The following is a 22,060-nucleotide window of genomic DNA, read 5'->3' on the forward strand; positions in this document are numbered from 1 at the left end:
TGGATCCAGCACAAAATTTCTGCTTGTGCTAAACCTCTTTCAGAAGTGGAAACACAAGAATAAGACTGCAGTAGCCACTTGTGCCAAGTCAAACTTACAGTATCCCTACCTGTGTTTCTGAAAGATCTTGTGGTACCAATTTCTGGGCACTAATTTGTAGGGAGGAAAGCACTAGTCATCTTGTATGCAGAGTAACTTGTATTTTAAATGGAGGTGAGGTGGCAAGTATGCCTCAGTCACTTATTGTAAGAGTCAGTTATTTAAAATATTTTCAGTTATACTCTGGGATAGAGAACTGCCCAAAACAGGAAGTCCGAATTAGTATGGAGGAGAACAATAAAAATGAAATTCAGAAATATTCTTGACATGTCATGGGAGAATCTTAAAAAACAGTTACCTGTTTTTATCAAACACAGTCATTTGTGCTACAAAAGTCTTTTCCCCATCTTCACGATTGGAAGAATTGCGTTTTCTTCTAGCTGGAAGCTCCTCATTTACATCTACATTTAACACATAAAAATTCTAGTTACACGGTAGAAATATACATATTTACTGGCATGCTTGTTTAGCATGAAAGATGCTGAACTTGATTTAATGGAGCTGCTATTTTTAAAGACTGCATGATCAAGTGGGGAAGTTAAACTCCTCCCATGCCATTTTGGTTTGATGACATGAATATAGTTGGAACATTTACATTTTCTACTGCCTTAATTTTGTAGCTGGACAGACAGGACAACCGGACTGTTTGATTTTAAGTAGTGCCCTACTTTCTGACAAATCTAAACTCTCCATGATCAGACTGGCCTAAAAATACTGCTTTAGTGTAGGTTAAACAAAATATATGCCAAATAATAATAGAAGTTAAACAAACCTGCAACCACAGAGGATAAGGACAGGTTTCTTACCTGTTACTGATGATCTTCGAGTGGTCATCTGTGCAGTCACACACATGGGTTATCCGTCTGGATCGAACCTGACCTCGGAGAATTCAAAGCAATCTTAAGCGTTAATTTTGGCGCACACTTCCTCTCGTTCTGGGGAGGAGGCATCCACCGCACATGCCTAGAACGGGAGAGAGGTGCTCCACCCACCCAGTTTCTTCTAGCCGCTGTATAGAGAAATCTAGTAAGTAGAGAAGTTAAGACAATCCAGCAGCGGGGAAGGCTGGGCGGGCGTGTGTGACTGCACAGATGACCACTCGAAGATCATCAGTTACAGGTAAGAAACCTGTCCATCTTCTTCGTGGTCTCTGTGCAGTCCCACACATGGGTGACTGGCAAGCTATTTTGCCCGGAGGCGGGTGCTGGATCTGTAATAAGACGACTGAGGTTAAGTAGGCATATGAGAAAATAAGGAATGTACTTACAGAATAGAAGACTGGGGATGTCAGTCAAAAATGGAACGTAATACAGCCTGTCCGAAGGACACGTCACGCCGAGCACAGATGTCTAAGGCGTAGTGTGTGGCAAATGTAGATGGAGAAGACCAAACTGCCACAGCGCAGATGTCTTCTATTGGGAAGCCCTTGGAACTACCCATTTGGAAAATCTTTGGGCTGAGATTTTGCGACCCTGGTTGCGGGTTCCATAGGCTACGAAAAGTCTAGTGTCAGTGAGGAAAGAACGTGTTCTTTCAATGTAAAAGACAAGAGCCCTACGCACATCCAAATTGTGAAGGGCCCATTGACCTTCATCACTAGGATGTTGGAAAAATGAAGGCAGAATAGAAGGTTTTCCTAAATGAAACGGTGAAACGACTTTAGGTAGAAAGGATGGGTCAGGGCGTAATATTACTCTATCATGATGGAAGATAGTGTATGGAGGATCTGCCCTGAAAGCACAAATGTCACTGACCCTTCTACCCAATGTAAGTGCCACCAGCAATGCCGTCTTCCATGACAGAAGGTGCAGAGGGATAGACGCCATAGGCTCGAAAGGTGGTTTTAAGAGTTGGCTCAGGACGAGAGATAAACTCCAAGTGGGCTGTAACTGACGAATTAGAGGTTGGATGCGCAGGATTCCCTTCATAAAGGCTTTAGTTGCAGAGTGGGAGAAAACAGTGCATCCCTCAATGTGAGGATGAAAGGCTGAGATGGCTGCTAGATGCACTTTTAAAGAAGAATAAGTTAGTCCCGCCTTAGAAAGAGACAACGTATATGTTAAAATCTGGGCTATAGTGGAAAGTTCAGGATGGAAATTATGATTGGAAGCATAGGTCAAAAAACGTTTCCATTTCAGAGAGTACGATTTCCTAGTGGAGGGTTTTCTGGCATTAAGCATGACATGGCGAACCTCCTAAGGAAAATTCAAAAACTGATCTTCCAGGCAGTCAGTTTTAGAAGACCAAGGTTGTGGTGCAGGACCTTGCCTTCTTGTTGGTAGAGTAAATTGCCTACTCTGGGAAATTGGAGGAATGTGTTGTCCGAAAGGAGAAGAAGAGTGGTGAACCAGGGTTGACGAGGCCACCATGGAGTGATCAAGATACAATTGGTCTGATCTAGCTTGATTTTCTGGAGTGACCATGTGATGAGAGGAATTGGTGGAAATAATTAATGCAGAGGTCCCGACCACCAGTGAAGGAATGCATCTCTTGGACCTCGAGTGTAGAAGCGCGGACACTGGGTGTTGTGAGGTGAGGCAAAGACATCTATCTCTGGGACTCCAAAAATTTTGAAGACTGACTGAAGGTATTGGCAATTGAGGGTCCATTCGTGATCATTGACTAGGTGTCGGCTTAGTGCATCCACCTTCACATTCTGAACTCCAGGTAGGTGCACAACTGTCAGAAATATGTCGTGTGCAATGCTCCAATGCCATAGGGACATGACTCGCTTGCAGAGGCGGACGGCAGCAGTGCCCCCTTGACGATTGATGTAGAAGACAGTGGCAATATTGTCTGAAGTGATCTGAATGTGTTGGCCGTGAAGAGATGGTAGAAAAGATCTCAGAGCTTTGTGAACTGCCAAGAGTTCTAGGCAGTTGATGTGGAGGGATCTTTTGTAATTTGTCCACTGACCCTGAACTGTCAACGTTCCCAAGTGGGCTCCCCATCCCCACTTCGAAGCATCAGTCGTGACAATGGCAGACGGGGTTGGCTGTATAAATGGCATTCCAGTCAAGAGATGGCGTTCCAGTGTCCACCATTGTAGAGATGGTAGGATGTGCGATGGAACAGTAAGTAGGGTCATTTGGTGTTGTCGCTGTGGGTGAAATGTCGACAAACCACAGTTGAAGAGGGCACATGTGGAGCCGTGCAAAGCACAGAACGGAAGTGGTTGCTGCCATGAGACCCAGCATACGTTGGAAGATGAAGGCTGTTTGAGTACAGTGCATAATGATGGTACTGACAAGGGACTGATATGGTGCACTCTGTCCATCGGAAGGTAAGCTCTGTGTGTTAGAGTCGAAAGGCATGCTCCTATGAACTGAATGTTCTGCGCAGGGGTCAGGTTGGATTTTGCTAGATTGACTTGCAGGCCTAACGAGGCTAGGAGAGCCAGGATGGTAGAGACGTCCGTTTGGAGTTGTTCCTTGGACTGAGCCACAACAAGGCAATCGTCTATGTATGGGTAGACGTAGATCTTCTGTTGTCGGAGCAAGGCTGCCACCACCGCCATACATTTTGTGAAGACCCTCGGCGCTGTCGAAAGACCGAACAGAAGGGAACGAAACTGGTAATGTTGATCCCCGATGGCAAACCTGAGAAATCTCCTGTGATGATGATTGATGGTGAGGTGGAAGTAAGTGTCTTGAAGATCTATTGACGCCATCCAGGCCTGCTCTGGAATTAGTGATAAAATGGATTGCAGGGTAATCATGCGGAATTTCTTGTAACGAATATGCTGGTTGCGTTTGCACAGGTCTAGTATAGGACGTTGACCCCCCCGTCCCTCTTTTAGACCAGAAAGTACCGGGAGTAGAACTCTGTGTGATGGAACTGCAATGGAACTGCTTCTATAGCCGCCTTGTCCAGCAAGGTGATTTCTTTTTGGAGAGGAAGGGAGGGAGGGGTAGTTATGAATCTGTGGAGCTTCAGGGACGAATCGAACTCTATAATGTAGCCCCTGTGGATGATCGCCAGGACCCAAGAATCTGATGTTATCGATTCCCACATGGGGTAAAAGGGACTTAGTCTGGTGATCTGAGCAAGATATCTGGTGATGTCTGTAAAATGTTGTGGTGGGCAGAGATGTGGTATGAGAGAGCCAAAGAGACTGTTTTGATGCTGGGGATGTCTTCTTTGTGGTTTGTGGACGGGCCTTCTGATGGAATGGCTGTTCGGCTGGAGGTGCCCTGCGTTTCCAGAAATCAGATTGTTTAGGAGAGCGGGGCCGCTTATAAAATGAGGGTTTCCAAACTCTGTCAATTTGGCTGAGACTGTTGCTGGTTAGCTCCCAACCTCTTAGCCCTTTTCCTGCTGTCATGGACTCTGGTTAAAATGTCGTCTGTAGTGGCGTTGAAGAGTCCTTGACCATCAAAAGGTAGGTCTTCAATTTTGAACTTGATGTCAGGCTGTAAAGTAGAAGAACGGAGCCAGGCATGGAGGCGTAGGGCGATGGACGTGGCCATGGTTCTAGATGAACACGCCACTGCATGACGCACTGAATTAATTTGCTGTTTACTGACACGAGAGAGCTCCTGAAGGATGTGCGATGTCTGTTTCTGTGCTAAGTCTGGTAAGGACGGAACTAAAGTATTAAGTTGGGAGGTCAAATTAAATGTGTATGCTGAAAAATACGCCAGATAGTTGTGAATTTTTGAAGTAGCAGTGGAAAGATAGTAGATCTTTCTCTCTAAAGTATCCAATTTTTTTCCTTCTTTTTCAGGTGGAACCGGGTGCGCGTCTGCTTAGACTTTGATGATGAGTGAACGATCATAGAGTTGGGCGCTGGATGGTTGAACAGAAATTTTGAATCTGGTGCATGAATTTTATAGAGAGACTCAATCCTCTTGGATGTAGGTGGGAATGATGCTGGTTTGTCCCATGCCTCTTTTAAAACTTCTAGATGAACCGGGAGCATAGGGAGAAAAGAGCCCGCCGGCAAGTCTGCATGCACCAAGTCATGAACCACGTCTGACACTCTGGGTAGGTCAGCGGTGAGTTTGATATTTAGGGTGGCAGCCATGTTAGAAAGTAAGTTCAGGTAAGCCTTGGATCCCTCCGATGGTGAAAGGTTGGTTGGTTTGGTAATATCCGAGGCTGGAGGATGAGGTGCAGAAGTCATTCATTGGGAAGAGTCTGAGTGCTCGGCTTCAGATTCTTCAGGAGCATCAATGGCAACATCGGTGGGAGCCGAATAAGTAGGCTTGGCAGGTATCACAGACTTAGTTGTCAAGGAAGGCTGTTCAGGTTGTTGTTTTGAAAATATTGAACAGACTGAAGTGGACCTGGTTGGTGATAATGGCTTAGATACTAAGGGATAATGTCTTGGACAGTGAGGGCTTCCGAAGGATCTAGTACAGGAGATCTCCTCACGGTACCGAGGACGGTAGGAATCTTCACGGTTGATGTTCCCTGTACTGATAATCCATCTCACGGCACCAAGGGTGAAGTGGTTCCTCACGGTACTGATACAAATGCAACTCCGAAGATGGTGACCTACAGTACTTGACTCAAAGACATGGTAATTCAGGCGACTCGGTGTCGAGGATCTTTTCTGGTAAGGATTCGTGGATCGAAGGTGACCTTGAAAGAATATGATCTCTTCAAGCCTTGTATCAGTATGCTCGGGTGGAGTCGGTACCGTTGACATCGAAGTTGTAGCGGGAGCAGTCGGGTACGATGTCGAGGTCATAGTGGGAGACCTAGGAGCCGAAGATCGATGATCTGTCCTCGACTTCAATCGATGGGTTGTTGAATCCGATGGTTTTGTGGAAGTTTTCCATATGATGTTTCTTTTTGGAATCGTCAGACTTCTTGGAGTGCTTCCCAGACTTATGCTTGCTGGGAGCTGATGCCACGGAAGCTGCCGGTTGAGCCATTTCCCTTTGCGTGGTTAGGGATGACGGCGAAATTTGAGATCCCGAGGCTTGAGACATCACAGGCCGTAGAGAGGACTCAAGAATGTGGCTTTTGAGCCTAGCCACGCAATTCTTTTTAGCCTGCTTCCCAAACTGACAACAGTGGAGGCAGGTGTCGGTTCTATGGGTCAACCCCAAACAGAAAAGGCACAAGGAGTGTCCGTCTGTAGACGGAATCTTAGCCCCACACTGAGTGCACTTTTTAAAAATGATTTTGTTGTCCTTCCTTTCCATCCGCCCGGGAAGAGGTTGGGGAGGGGAAAGAGAAAGATAAGGAAAGATAAATAAAGGGGTTTTTTTTACAATACCAGAGAGGTGAAGATGAAAATTTGAAATGAAGAACGATGAAGACGCAAGTAGCGAGGTGAAGATTGCAGAGAAAAAACGGAGACGCAGTGAGGTAGGTGTAACCCGGACGGTGGTAAAGAAGAAACTGGGTGGGTGGAGCGCCTCTCTCCTGTTCTTGGCATGCGCTGTGGATGCCTCCTCCCCAGAACGAGAGGGAGTGAGCGCCAAAATTAACGCTTAAGATTGCTTTGAATTCTCCGAGGTTGGGTTCGATCCGGACGGATAACCCATGTGTGGGACTGCACAGAGACCACGAAGTAGATCAGCATTCTCCAGTCCACGGGAGATTTAGGGGGGAAATGAGGCTGGTCCAGGGCCTTCTAATCAAGTGATACCCCCACCCACTCCCCATTACTGAAGCCAAAGAATTGCCCAATTAGTTTAAATCAATATAAATTTAACCTTTTTCTATTCTGCCCATTCCCCATAGGGCTCAGGGCAGAGTACAACATATAATAAAACAATAAAATACAATAAAAACCTTTAAAAACCTACCCTCCCCACACAATTCTTGGCTCCCATTAAGCTGTCTTACCCTTCCATCTGACTCCTACTTCTCGGATCATTACATATTCTCCACTTCATCCTTTCTTTCTTCTGCCTTTGAGCTATATTTCCCTTACCTGCACTATTTCCAGTGATCCCTTTTCAGTTCTCCGCCATCTCGTATGTGAGTTTAATCCTAACTAGACATACAAACTTCTTTAAAAAGCAGGCTGAAAACTGTTTAGTGCCCTGAACAAGTGAATCAACAGACCAGCCCAGTCAATTTGTAACAGGAGGCTTCACCTTACAAGGACAATTACAGCTTTCTACTAAGCTTGATGGTCACATGCCTATTAGTATAGCAGCAAAATGGGGTTACCTTGGCCTAGACAAAGTTCTTGCATACTCAAGGGGCTACTAAGGTATGGAAAAAATACAGCTTATACATTTACCAAATAATCTTTGAGCTGGCTTATTGTCTTCAGGTAGTACAAAATACCAGAGGCAGCTGAGCAAAGAGAGAGAAGCATAAACTTGACCAAGCCACCAACAGTTCAGTATTTGGGAGTGGAAAGTTTGGAATTGAGGGACATGTGCGACAAGGTCTACATCCCTCAATTCCAATAATTCCACTCCAACCCCGAGATCCAGGTACACTAGTCTTTGAAGTAGAAAATCCTAGGAGCAGGAAAACAAAGCAGGATTGAAAGAAAAGCATTTCCTCCAATCCTCATTAGAGTTCTCTTCTCAACTTTTTAAATTGTGAATGGCACACATCACTAATAGTTTAGAATATCCTGTAATGGGAGTATAAGAAATTAGGGTCAGGGTGCACACTATAACATCAATCTCTTGATTATACAGAACAGGGAGAGTACGTCTCACACACACTACACTGCTCAGATCTGGAAACAAGCAAGCAACTTCCTGTTCAGCAATCAGCACTATAGGGCAGTTACTCTGCAATGCTAGTCTTCCGGATTTTAGTGCTCAATGAGGAAGCTCCTCATCTAGCCCCACAGCTCTCCAGCCCATGTTATCTGCACTATTTTCTAATTGTCTGCCCTCTTCCTATACATGATCCTGCCCTCAAGGAAGGCTAGTGATATATGAAGCACAGAATACCTGGACAATTAGATCCTTGTATTGTGCTGACTAGCTAATTAAAGATCAATGCACTAACACTGGCAAGAATATGGTGCACCATGAAGCTGGGGGAGACCAATGACCAGAATTCCCTCTAAGCTCAGTTGGTGTGAGCTACCTCATGGTTTTTTAGCCTCCAGCTCACACATTTTTGCCTTAGCTCAGAAAAAACGGTCCCAGAGCAAGCTAATTTATGCAGTAGCCCACAACTTTAATGCCAGTAGCTCCCAAAGTAAAATTTTTGCTCACAAGATTCCACAGCTTAGTGGTGACTGACTGTGCAAATTTTATTTTTATTGAACATTTTTTTACAGAACAGTACGAAGAGCATGAAACATTTAATGATCCACATTATTACAATGATCCCTATTACTGCAAGAAGATTCTTTTAGCAAGAAGTTGGAAACATCCAGATGTTCCAAAAAAACAAGACTTAATTGGCAAAATTCGTGAAACAGCTGAACTGGATAAACTTTCTTCTTTTGAAGGAAAAATCAAATCTAGAGATAGAGACTCTATGGAACCCTTTATACATCAGGTTTGACAATTTGGAATAAATTCTACTTAATGTAGCTGTAATACTTTAACTTGGGACTTTACCCGAAGTACTGATATTCTATGTAAAATTATAACTGATCTTTAGTTCACTTACTGCTTTCCAACTATGCTTACTCCTTTTTTTAAAACAATACTTTATTTTATCAATTTTGTCAGTTTTACATTAAACAATAAAAACAGAAGTGCAACAAAGACACAGTCCAAAGTGAGTATTACCAGCTAGGAAACAAAGCTGAGCCTGTCTGTGCATCAACACTAGAGCTTATATTGTGAAATATACACAAACACGATGAGGCTGCCAAAGAAATATATTAGCCTAAGCTCTAAAAAAAATACAGAATTTTACTAGTATTAGCATTGTACGAACTTAAAACAGAGTCATTATGAATAATTTCTAGAAAGGGTTCCCATGTGATATAGAATTTAGAGGCAAAGTGGGGGTTGTGTACGCAGTAAATGTGATCTGAGAGTCTCTCCATAACAAAAAAATCCCAAATAGTTCTGAACCAATTATGTATAAGGGGAGGATGAGCAGATTTCCAAGTGCATGCTATGGTGAGTTTGGCTGCGGTTAGTAATAAAAAGAAAAGGTCCTTCCGGTAGGAAGGAATACTGCCATCTGGCCAATAAAACAATAGAATAGTTTCAGGGGTAAACGGAACTGCGTAGCCAGTGATTTTCTGAATAAAAGAAACTACCTTCTTCCAGGAATCATAGCTAAAAAAGCACCCCCACCAGCAATGAAGGTAGGAGCCAGGTGAGCCGCACAGCTTCCAGCAAGAAGGTGGTAGATCGTGATGTATAAAGGAAAGTTGCTTAGGGGTGGTATACCAACATGCTAAAACTTTGAATGAGTGGAACTATACATTTATGCATTTAGATCTATAAGGACTAGCATTTCAAATGGAGTCCCATACCTCAGGAGACCAATCAAGATCAAAATCCCTATGCCACTTAGCTTGATGAGACTGGGTGGTCAAAGTCCAAAGAAAGGGTGATGGAATAGAGTTGTGATAAGAGTCCCTTGCGTTGCAAGTGTTTGTCCTTGAGAAGAAATTCAAAGGGATTCAAAGGGAGTAAGGGGTCTCTTTAAGTTAGTGCGAGGTAAAAGGGAATTGATAAGATGCTTAACTTGGAGGTATTCAAACCCTGGGATAGTGATATTAGAATTCTGCTGAAGACGGCTTCTGTCAAGCAATACTCCTTGGAGTATATCTGAGAATTTAGTTTTGTGAAGTTTTCTCCAGGACTTAAAAGAGCTAGGATTCCAACCTGGAAAAAACCAGAGTTGTCCTAAAAATGAGGAGCATGCGGAACAGAAAAATGAATTGTGGGAGTATCATGGATTTGATGGTGCTGAGCCTTTCATACCAAGAAAAGTGTTTGGAGTTGAGATCACGAAGAAGGAAAGAAAGCTTGCGTACCAGATCAGAATAATTGTGGGCTTTAAGATCTGAAAAACAAAGAGGGATGTTAATCCCTAGGTACTTCCAAGATTTGTCAACCCACTTATATGGGAGAGAGGATTCAAAATAGAAGTTAGAGAAGGGGAAAAAAAGACAGGATATAGTTCTGATTTGGTGGCATTAATTTTAAGGCCTGAGACAGCACCAAATGATGACAGTGTTGAGTCAAGATTGCGGAGAGAGTTTATAGGATCAGAGAGGAAGACAGCCATATCATCAGTGAAGAGGTTTAATTTGAATTGTTGACTGAAAGTCCTTGGATGATAGGATCATGACGGATAGATTCAAAAAGCGGTTTTATAGAGATAGCGAATAAGAGAGATGACAAAGTACACCCCTGCCTTGTGCCATAGGAAAGTGAAAGAGGACATTGATAAGAATTCTGGTTGTGGGGTGAGAATAAAGAGTTCTAATAACATTGAGAAAAGAGGGGCCAAACCCCATGTGGGTTAATAGTTTGTGTAAATAATTAATTTCCAAATGGTCAAAGGCTTACTACGCTTACTCCTGACGTTACCATTTTTTAAAATATATATAGGTATTTTATATTAATGGTTAGAGCAGAATTAAGTTGTTGTATATTTCTTTTTTCTTTATTCCTGGTCTTTTCCCTGTCCTCTTCTTTTTATATCTTTAAAACTTGAATGTATAAAACAAAAAAAAAGAAAGATGACATGCATTTTAGAAAGTGGACACGTAAAGAAATTAGGAATTTCATTCCTTTCAGAGCTTGACTTTAAATACAGACATTAGATGGAGCTTTAGGAAAAAATCTTGAACTCCCAAGTGCTAAATCCTGTAATATCCTGTAATGGGATGTATATCAGAATATCCTGTAGTGGGGTGTATAAGAAAACATTCCTTTGTAAGCAGTGGCTCCAAAATGAACATGAAACATGCTTGCTGTTCTTGAGGAATACAGAGGGACAGCATATGTTTTCTCTCAATAATTCCCATAAGCCCTGCATGAACAGGGCCAGTAGTAAAATAAGCCAAGTTCATGGCAGCTACTGAACATTCCACATGAAAAAATAGAAATTCAAGCAATGGGATGGATCAATAAAACTCCCCAAATCTAGTATTTCACTTTATGGTATGACATCCTCTGTGCTAGAGGTGCTGTCCTCTACATCAAAGAATACTTCATGTCCTGTGCATTGACTATGTAAAAAGGTAAAGGTAGTCCCCTGTGCAAGCACCAGTTGTTTTCGACTCTGGGGTGATGTTGCTTTCAAAACATTTTCACGGCACACTTTTTATGGGGTGGTTTGCCATTGCCTTCCCCAGTTATCTACGCTTTCCCCCCAGCAAGCTGGGTACTCATTTTACCGACCTCAGAAGGATGGAAGGCTGAGTCAACCTGGAGCCGGCTACCTGAACCAGCTTCTGCTGTGATCGAACTCAAGTTGTGAGCAGAGGGCTCTGACTGCAGTACTGCAGCTTTACCACTCTGCGCCACGGGGCTCTTATTGACTATGTAGCCAACGCCAAAATATCAGTCATTTTAGGGCTATATTCAAGAGCTGTTTCAAAGGGAACAATACGAAGCACATCATTTACCAATTTTGCTAGTCATCAGGGTATCTTGTACAACAGCAAGATTCTAGCCGACACAGAAATATATCAACGATTATTTATGTCTACTATGAACCAGTCAATTCCAATTGCCTTAATATAAGTTTCAAAAGACATCTGTAATAGCAAAACTTGAGAGAAATAGCAGGATATTAAAGGGCTTGGATCCAGCCAAACATTTTCATTAACAGGAGGATTTCCATAAACAAAGGATGACTTTCTAACTTCAGATTCCTACTGTAGACCCAAATGTCTCCAATTTTGGCCAGCAAGAAGGGAAGAGAAGGAAGTTGCACTCCATGTACAGATATCCTTCTGCCTATGAAAGCATTTGGCTGGATCCAAGCTAAGATTTCTTATCCTTCAGCATCTTTCCTTTCCTTATTGTCTTTTCCTTTACAACAGAAAATGCAGACCAAGCATTTTTAGCTCCATCACTATATAGCACCTTATAAATGTTAATTACAAACTGCATTTGCCCTTGTAAATCTGGACAATTGAGCACGTTCTTCTATTTTGTCAATTGTATCATGAGATTTAGCTTAAATATATCACTCCAATAATCACTGCCTATCTAGGCAGGCCTAACCAATTTTATTCTACTTTACTTTTAGCAGATAGCTCTAATGAAATCACTGCTATGGTAGCAAGATTTTGTGCCATGGCTATCCTAACTCGGCAGAAGATTAGTGTTTCTTAGAAAATTTTAAATCCATTTTAGTCTTATTTGGCTAATTTTTCCCCCTGAACTAATTGGTTGGCTGTGTTTTGTAGTTAATTCATATGTAATATCTCAATGTATTTTCTGATCTGTGATTGTAATAAACGTACTGAGTACTAAGAATGTTAATTACTACAAGATTCAATCTGATGCCTTCTATAAACATATAAAAACAGCAGTTTCCTTAGCCAGGATGATTTAATGAACAAGAAGTTCCAAACAGACTTCATGCATACTTACCAATGTTTTCATTAGTCTCACCATTAATCATTCCATTAAATTCTCTCCTTCCTGGACGAGTTACTCTGAATAGCAATGAATACGATTTCACCATATGGCTGTTACTGGGTTCAAACTCATTGCTGGCAACTGCAAGTGATGGCAAACTGCCTGATTTCATTTGGTTGAGGTCTGGATTCAAAGGTACCTGCTTTTTACCAGTAGGTACTTGCCTTATGGGACAACTAACATCCTGTAGACAAATAAAATTCAATTAAAAACATTTCAGTGATTCTGGAAAAAAGTACAACACTTTCAGAAGTTGAGAATCATTTCTGAACTTGACATTACTATAACCAAAGCGTTAGAAAATTGTTCATCTGACTATGCCTAAACACAAGACCATCTGAGCATAACAGAATGCCAACGTAAGTAGTTCAGATGAATCTTCTAAACCTACTGGACATAAGTCATACATAGGCAAATATCTGCCTTCAAGAGTTCCAAAGATGTCAAATACTAAAGCATATACTAAAAGAAATAAAACCAACTTTCCTACTTTCAGTCTGAAAAGACAATGAATATGATTGAAAGGATTAATAGAATATGATTGAAAGGATTAATCCTGAATCATGTATTTTACCAGAAAGCAAATTTTCCTAAACAGGCAACTGTTTAATATTTAATCCAACATGATTACTGAAGGATGGTGAACTGATAGTAACATTTCATAGATTAGGCGTTTAACAGGGTTCAAGGCAAAAAGTCCAGGCAAATTGTAACTAATTTCGTTTCCAAATTTATATGGTTACTTTAAAGCAACAATATAGTTTTAAATAGGAGATTAAGATGGAAAGCTTGACTCTTCAGAAACTTAACACAACAGTAATAAAGTATAAATACCCAGAAAACGCATAAAGCAAATCATCAGAACATATTACAGTTTTATGAGCAATTTGTCCATAGCCTACAATGCTGCCACACACAAATTACTCAAACAAAGCCAATCTTTTTGTTGGCAAGAGTTGCTTTCCCCAATAGGAGTATGAACTATTTTCCTGGGGTGGCAGGTCCACTCTCCCTCTGCACTCCCTCCCACCCCACTGACATGCTGCTCCCTCCAACAGTGCCAAATAGCTGATGAGGTCAGGCACACTTGGACTCGTGAGCTTGTTGGGTGCACTCTAGCTCCATCAGCTATTTGGTGCTGGTAACCTCCTGTCCCATTAGCCTTCCTTCAGTGCTCAACAGCTGATGAGGAAGTAGTGTCTTGTGCAAGCTACTTTTGGCAAACCAGCAAGCTACTGGTGGCTCACAAACTATCTGGCAACCTCAATTTTTTGTTCAGTTGCACAGTCGAGTCCGACTCTTTGCGACCCCATGGACAAAGTCACACCAGGCCTTCCTGTCTTCCACCATCCTTCAAAGTCTGCTCAAATTCGTGTTTGTTACATCAGTAATGCTGTCTAGCCATCTCATCTTTTGCCGTCCCCTTCTTCTTTTGCCTTCTGTCTTTCCCAGCATCAGGATCTTCTCCAGCGAGTGTTCCCTTCTCATTTGGTGGCCAAAGTATTTAAGCTTCAGACCTTCCAGGGAACAGTCTGGGTTGATTTCCCTTAGGACTGACTGATTCAATCTTCTTGCAGTCCAAGGGACTCTCAAGATTCTTCTCCAGCGCCACAGCTCAAAAGCATCTATTCTTCTGCGCTCAGCCTTCCTTATGGTCCAGCTCTCACGGCCATACAAGACTACTGGGAATACCATCACTTTGACTATATGGACTTTTGTTGGCAGGGTGATGTCTCTGCTTTTTATTATACTGCCCAGGTTCACCATAGCTGTCCTCCAAAGGAACAAACGTCTTTTAATTTCATGGCTACAGTCACCATCTGCAGTGATCTTGGATCCCAGAAATGTGAAGTCTGTCACTACTTCCATGTCTTCCCCTTCTATTTGCCAAGGTGTGATGGGGTTGGATGCCATGACCCCAATTTAGATTATGTTATATAGCCTATGCTTTATGAAGATATTAGAAAACCCCTAAAGCTTACCTTCCGTTTCTTGTGGCAAACTTTTACAAGTAGTACTTCCAGATTTACAGAATTTTGTTCATTTTCTGAGTTTTGCAATGGCTTATCTAAAAAGGATGAAAATTAAATTTTGAAAAAGCATGCACTATACTCTGTGTATAGCAGGAAAACAATGCTCACTGCTATGGTATCTACCAGGACTAGAGATGCAAAGGCCCAGAAAAAAAACAGAAAAGTTTAGGAGAAAACCCTGTTTTTTTCCTGAAGCCTTTTCCCCCAAAAAAATATTGGGGGGAAAAAGAACAGAAAAGAAAAAAAAATATTATGGAACGTTTTATTTTAACATGATGAATAAAGTATTTTAAGACAAGGTGTTCAAATATTTTTCAAATCATTTCTAAAAAAATATGTTTGGTATCAGATTATTCTAATTTCTGTGCACTGAGGACAAGCAAGTCCTAGGTCATGCCCATTCATTGACATTTAGTCCTCCATTCCCTTCTATACACTTTCCCTCTCCCAATTTTTATGAGAATGAGTTTTTTATTTTTATTAATACTGCGGAGAGGAAATATGAATCATTGTTACTTTTGGGTTTTTAAAAATTGTTTTTTTTTTAAAACAACGGGAAAAACCTGGGGGTTTTTCCGAGCTTCAAAATGTTTGTAAATTTTACATCTCTAACCAGGACTAATGGTCCTATACAATTATTCATACCAATAAATAGAAAAATTTTACTGCACTTGGGCAGTCTGCCACCTGCTTGCTCCTCTTTGTTAACACCAGTTGCCCTAGACCAGGGGTGGCCACACTGGCGTGGGAGCCACATGTGGCTCTTTCACACATATTGTGTGGTTCTTCAAGCCCCCCACCCCCCGAAAAAAAAAACCCCACAATCAGCCAGGTTGGGAAGGCAGTTCTCTCTTTAAATCACTTCTCCAAGCCAAGTCAGTCAGCAGCTTGGAGAATGCACTTAAAGTTGCTTTCTTTCCACCTCTCTATCTATTTTCATTCCTTCCATCTTGTGGCTCTGAAACATCTGACATTCATGTTTTGAGGCTCTGAAACATCTGATGTTTATTCTAATATGGCTCTTACGTTAAGCAAGTTTGGCCACTTCTGCCCTAGAGTTTATCACCCAGAGTTTAAGGAAAGAAGAAGAAGAAGATATTGGATTTATATCCCGCCCTCCACTCCGAAGAGTCTCAGAGCAGCTCACAATCTCCTTTATCTTCCTCCCCCACAACAGACATCCTGTGAGGTGGGTGGGGCTGGAGAGGGCTCTCACAGCAGCTGCCCTTTCAAGGACAACCTCTGCCAGAGCTATGGCTGACCCAAGGCCATTTCAGCAGGTGCAAGTGGAGGAGTGGGGAATCAAACCCGGTTCTCCCAGATAAGAGTCCGCACACTTAACCACTACACCAAACTGGCTCTCCTTTAGGTTGAATGGGAGGGCTCAAATCTTTTAAATTAATAAATTGCACTTAACTTCCTTTCCTTTCTTTCTATCACTTCCTTGTCAGCTCAGGAGTTTCTCACAAATACACCCCTCAACTGTGAGCTCACTGCCTATTTTACAATACACAACAGATGAACAGCTTATTCCTAAATATTTCTGCCTGTATATTTCCCCATAAGGATTATTGGGGTAGCAGCACTAGCATTTAAATATGTTTACTTTTAGAAGGTTAACAAAATAAGACAAATTTATTGACCAGTGATTGGTTGTTAACCCCAAGGAATTTAATTAAATGGCAGATAACTCAATTATGTATAAATGGAAAACTTATTTGAACAACTCCATCACTTAAAATCTAGAATACTATAAAACTCTGAAACTACAAGGTATTACAGCTTAACCATAAAGGAAAGATTTTATAGAGGCACAGTGCACAGCCAAAGAGTCCAACATAACCAACCAAATAGAGGACTAAACAATGAGCCCTAGGTCCAGGGGAATACTATAGTCCACAAAAATATTTAAATATCTTATACTGAGCATAATAAAAACTAGCTCCAAGGATGAAAAATTGCAGTTTCCAAAGATAAAGGATTGTTAGGCACTAACTCACTACCAATTTCCTGCATGGAATTGTAAGCCGCCCTGAGCCCACCTTGGTGGGGTAGGGCAGGATATAAATCGAATAAATAAATAAAATAATGTGTAGTTTCCTCAGTAGCCTTAACTTTAGTGTAACAGAAACATCACAAACCAATGGCTCTACAAGGAACAATTTCTCATTAAGATCGATGCAATTAACATGTACAAGGAAAACATTTCACATTTCATGATATAATTTAATTACTTTAAAACCTCATGACTAATTTATGAATTTATGGAATTAGCTCTGAATTTGTACAACATCATTGCACTGCCAGGAGCTAAGACTATTACAGTAGCTAAAGAAGAAGGAATTGATAGATTCTGTATGATTTTTCTCTTTGGCGATTATATGTTTTAATGTACACCTGATTGCTTTCCCCCCTTTTATTGCCATTCATTGACAAAAGATGAAACAGTGAAATACATACCATTTTTATGGAAGAAACCAGTAAAGGTGAGATGCAGATGAGCAGTCAAACTAAATTAAGGAGACAAACTTGAATTTACTGTTTTGAACACAGATATTGTTTATAACTCTTCAGATATTTACTCTACACACATCTGCAAACAGAACACTTACAAATGCTTTATATCTTTCTGCTAGCAAAACACCATGATAAAAAGAAAACAAGCAGTAATACTTACAAGCTCACGTTAAAGACAGCCAGACAATGTTACAACCGATCAGCACCTCCTTGTTCTGTTACAGCCCAAGGCTGACTGGGAGCACAGAATTTTATACATTGGCTATTGTACAAGGTTAAGGCTGCTTTTCCTAAGAGACTCACCAAACTTGAACTTGCCTCATGCACTGTGAGACCTGTACATTTGAAATGTCTATTGGTGCATGGAGTCGTCATTCACAAGAGTGGCATTTTAACATCTGATTAACCATTTTGATCCAACTCCAAATTACACATCCAAATAACACGTTTAAAGAAACATAATGCTAACAGCTTTAATGAATGATGTAAATCAGAGTCTCTCTCTGCATTTCATTTCCTGAACAGGAGATTAGTCAAGCCAAGTGATTTACAATTACATACAGGCATTATACTATCCAGGAGGCAATCCCAAACTTCTACTTATGCAGCCTTGCCGCTCAGAATCTGGGAGACAAGGGGCATTTGCAAAATTAATGGAACTCTGCCTTAGATCCTAAGCTTTGTTTCCACTTCTGTTCCTCTTTTGTCCATTTTGGAGGAAGTCCTCTGCTATGGAGTACGCTTCTCTGGTGGGCTCTTCTCATCATGCAAAGCTAGTTTTTCTTTGGGCTAAATAGTGCCTACCAGAAATTCTTTGCACTGGAGGACAACCTCTACAATAAGAGTTAAGCAGGCACAAGTGGAAGCAATGCTCAGGATTGAAAGCTTAGAACTTTTTTCAGGTTTTTTGTTTTTTTGTTTTTTAAAACATAAAACTGATTTTTTAAAACATCATGGATTTACCTTCACTCTGCACCTAACTTTTCTTACGACCTTCACCTTTATGAGAGAGCATGATGATGCTGGCTAATTATACAATTAATGTAAAAGGAGTCACAGTATGTTGCAGATGGGGCTGTACTCCCTTACAGAAGCAGGTTTACAGCTAGGAAAAAGTTATCTGTTCCAAACTGACAAACCAGAAGTATAGATCATGCTGGAGGTGACACTTATTGGGATACCTTGTGTGCAGAAGGTTCCAGGTTCAATTTCTGCCACTTTTGGTTAAATGGTATTGGATACAGATCTTGAGAAAGACAGCTAGGCCTGAGAGCCTGGACAGCTGCTATCACAGTGAGCTAGATGCAGCAATGGTACAATTTGATATAAGGCAAATTCTTATGACACTCAGCACCTCTGACCAACTTTGCACTGTGCATCAGTGCCAGCCCTTCCCTAGAATAACATGTCTCTTTCTGTTGCAGTGGCTCATCTTACTGTTGCAGGCTGTTGTGATTTAAAGCTTTTTAGCTGTCTTTCTTTTCTACTTCTTACAAAGTATGCAAATATAGGAAAAGCAAATCAGGTAGGAACCCTATTTTAGTCAATTTAAATTCATTGCACCTGATACCTGGGTCTTTAAAAATTACTATTTTAAGACAACTGCTGTACTATTCTAAAGCAAAGAATCTATTGCAAGAAAAGCTATTCTCAGCCTTATGTTATACCAATGTACAATATGAACTATGAGTACCACTGAAAAAAATTTAATCCTATTATATGCCAATGTCTGCAGACACTGTTCAAATGTACACTGCTTAGCACAATCAGAAGACCCTTTCTATCACAAAAGACATGTGTCAAGGGAACATACAATTTCTGCAGATATTCCCCTTGACCATCAGTTCTCTGAGTCACATCAGGAGGATTCCATTCCCAACAGCCCCATAATTCCCAGGATCTACTTTTCAGAGTATCTGAGGGGCTGCTACAAGGTGAGAGATGCAGGAAAGAGCCACTTTGCAAAATGTAGTTTACCACTTAGTCTGCCAATCCATTGTTTTTGAAACTCTTGAATATATTTTAAAATGCCCCACTATTTCTGCCCCATAACAAAATTATGGAAAAGCAGAAAAACTAGGTATAAATGAAGCAAATATACAGCTAGCCTCTAAGAACACAGTAAAATACATAAGTGCACAGAAGTGGCTTAACTTCATTTTAGCAGGGGAGGGAATCTTGGGAATATGTATACCAGCTAAGTGAGATCTGAAATGAGCTTCTTTCCTTCTCTGTTATGTGTATTTAAGCTTGGCCATGGCCAGTTGCTCTGGGTGAACCAGGCCAGTGCATCCATGGCCAATCTAGGAGCTCTGTTGTATTTATCTTTATCTGGTTAAACTATATTTTTGTGTTTCCTTGTAAGCCATTTTGAATCCTCAGTGTGAAGCTAAATAGAACAGAATTTTATTCCCAAAAGCTCAATACAAGTGCAATTTCTGCCCACTTCATAAAAGAGGATGGAAGGGGCCAGCCATGGGGGGGGGGGTCCTAAATGAGGGACTCAGTTTCCATAACATCTACAAAAAATTCTTTCTCCCTCACTGCAGGACCCATCTGTGACCTTCCAGCACCATGGTAGTAACCTTCCTCATGGTTTAAAACTTACTGTAAATGTTAAATGTAACAGAATGTAACAGTTCTTCTCAGAAAAGTGGGACTTTGTTTCTATCACAATGAGTTCCAGGTTCTTTGGTGGGATGTAAGATACAAAAGGATGGAAGGCCATTGCCTCCCTAATCATAAAAATCCATCTTAGTACCAGCCCTCATCATACTCCTAGGTCTTGATTCTGTGTCAAGACCAAGTGAGATCAGCTAGAACTTTCAGTATATTGATAACAACCAACTGAAATCCCCCAACCACTTCCTCCAATAATGTCACATGGACATACAAGATACTTAAGCTGCCTTCACAGAATGGCAGGCCCTGTGGCCTACCTGAGAAAGCTATGACATTAACAGAAGAGGCTTGCCTTTCTCTTGGCTGGTTGGCGAAGGCCTGATAGCCAGAGGCCGGCTGAGCACCACTGTCTGACAGGTTTGCAGGCCTGCTGAGCAAGGGGGGAACTGCTGCATCCCCCTCCTGTTCTGGGCTTTAGAAGTAAGCAGATTAACTAGTCTCCTGCCAGATTCCAGGAAGCTGCAGAAGCAGTGAAATCATGATGTCCCTTGGTTCGCCTGTAATAACATTTCACACCTTTTTCAGGTGCCCCCCATTAGGCTGACCCACTGGAAGGAGGGACAGAATTAAAGAGGGTGGTGCAGGGTTCCTCCTTGGTTTCATAGCTCTTGTAGGAGCTATATTTACTAACCTTGGTGTCAAGGCAAAGAGAGATGCATAATGATGCAAATAGTGGTCAGCAACTTACATGGTACATGTGTTTCTTTCCCCCTTTGGAGCAAAAAAATAATTCCCTACCCTTTCCCTATGCTGGTCTTATGGGGACTGTCATTCCCAGATTGTTGTGGGGTTTTTTTTAAAGTCTCCTTCTAGCATGGTCGTGTTGTAAAATGCATACGTATGTATTTTATCTTTCTGTGCAAAGAAAGCATTAATGAGATTTAATAAAAAACATGTGTGTAATAGCTGTTCATATCTTGCAGCTCTCAAAAATCTGACATTTATTCTATGTGACATTAAGCATTGTCCCCACACCATGTCAGAATTCCAAAGGTGCCTGCAGGCTCAGGGGACCCCTGATCTAGACAGTTACCCAGAAGAAATGGAAATGAATTACCATCACATGCTCAAATACTTTGCCCAAGAATAAAAGGAACCATCAAAGGGTGATAGTTGCACTGGTCAAATAGGGTTTAAAGAGTCACCTTACCACTGCCTCTTACAAAGCAGAGACAACCACCACCTTTTTGCACTAAGAGGTTTTAACCTCCTGGACCTATACAACTAGATATAATTACCCATGAATGTCAAATATCTAGTAAGCAAGTAGTTAGCCAAACTGATCCAAGCACTCCATATCCTCATGATGCACAAGATGAAATTCATCCAAATACTTGCAAATGGAGGAGACAGGTTTAAATTTCAGATTATTCGTAATTAAAACGACATCTAAGTAAGAAAGCATGCAAAGAAAGTGCTTTGTAATTAAATCATGAAGCAACTGAGTAAAAGTCAAGAGTACTCTCTGCCATCATCACAGAGCAGCAGACCTCAACAAAATAGGCTGTAAGCCTTCCTCCATTTTTACTCTTCCCATTATCCTTTCTGCTTCAGTAACAAAGTAGTTGAACACCATATGTTTAAAAAAGGTGTGAGGGGAGAGCTTTGTCAGGATCCCCAGACACATCAATAGGGAAACACAGTGAGATCTATCAGAGCGATCCCCCCTATTTATCAGTCTCTAGGGTTAGTCCATCCTAATCAGCTCCACCACTGTAGAGTTTAGAAGAGGTTTTTATACCTCACTTTTCTACCTTAAGGAATCTCAAAGCTACATAGAACTGCATTCCCTTCCCCTTCCCACAAGAACTTTATGAGGCAGATGGGGCTGAAAAAGTTCTGAGAAACTGCGACTGGCCCAAGGTCACCCACGAGGTTTTATGTGGAGGAGTGGGGAATCAAACCTGGTTCTACAGATTAGAGTCTACCACTCTTAACCACTACACCTTTCTGGCTAGGCATTCCTAAAAGCCTGAACTTAGCTAGGCAGTTACCTATCCTTGATAGAGGAAGTTCAATATATGGCCTGCCATATGTAATTACTATGATGTCTCCGGCAGTTATAAGGGTTACAAAATCCTAAACTGCTCCAGATAAAGTAGGTTCAGTATTGATGCTGAAGTTCCCTAGTACAAAAAATGGGTATCCTCAACATCCAGTCTGAGACCACCTCTGCTAGAGTATCAGAAGCCAGACAATATGGGCAGTGGTAAACCAATG

At 41.4% G+C, this 22,060-nt stretch overlaps 1 protein-coding gene across 1 annotated transcript in view; it reads right to left on the reverse strand.

The window, feature by feature from the left end:
* SUZ12 (SUZ12 polycomb repressive complex 2 subunit) overlaps window positions 1-22,060 on the reverse strand; it is a 53,898-nt gene that overhangs the window by 26,404 nt on the left and 5,434 nt on the right. Inside the window, exons 5-8 of the mRNA XM_060253198.1 lie at window positions 17,102-17,151; window positions 14,591-14,676; window positions 12,561-12,792; window positions 398-500 (exon numbers count right to left, since the gene is read on the reverse strand). Coding sequence (XP_060109181.1) covers window positions 398-500; window positions 12,561-12,792; window positions 14,591-14,676; window positions 17,102-17,151 — 471 coding nt within the window. The remainder of the gene's footprint in view (window positions 1-397; window positions 501-12,560; window positions 12,793-14,590; window positions 14,677-17,101; window positions 17,152-22,060) is intronic.

Source organism: Heteronotia binoei, chromosome 13, assembly GCF_032191835.1.
Source record: "Heteronotia binoei isolate CCM8104 ecotype False Entrance Well chromosome 13, APGP_CSIRO_Hbin_v1, whole genome shotgun sequence".
Taxonomy (NCBI): Eukaryota; Metazoa; Chordata; class Lepidosauria; order Squamata; family Gekkonidae; genus Heteronotia; species Heteronotia binoei.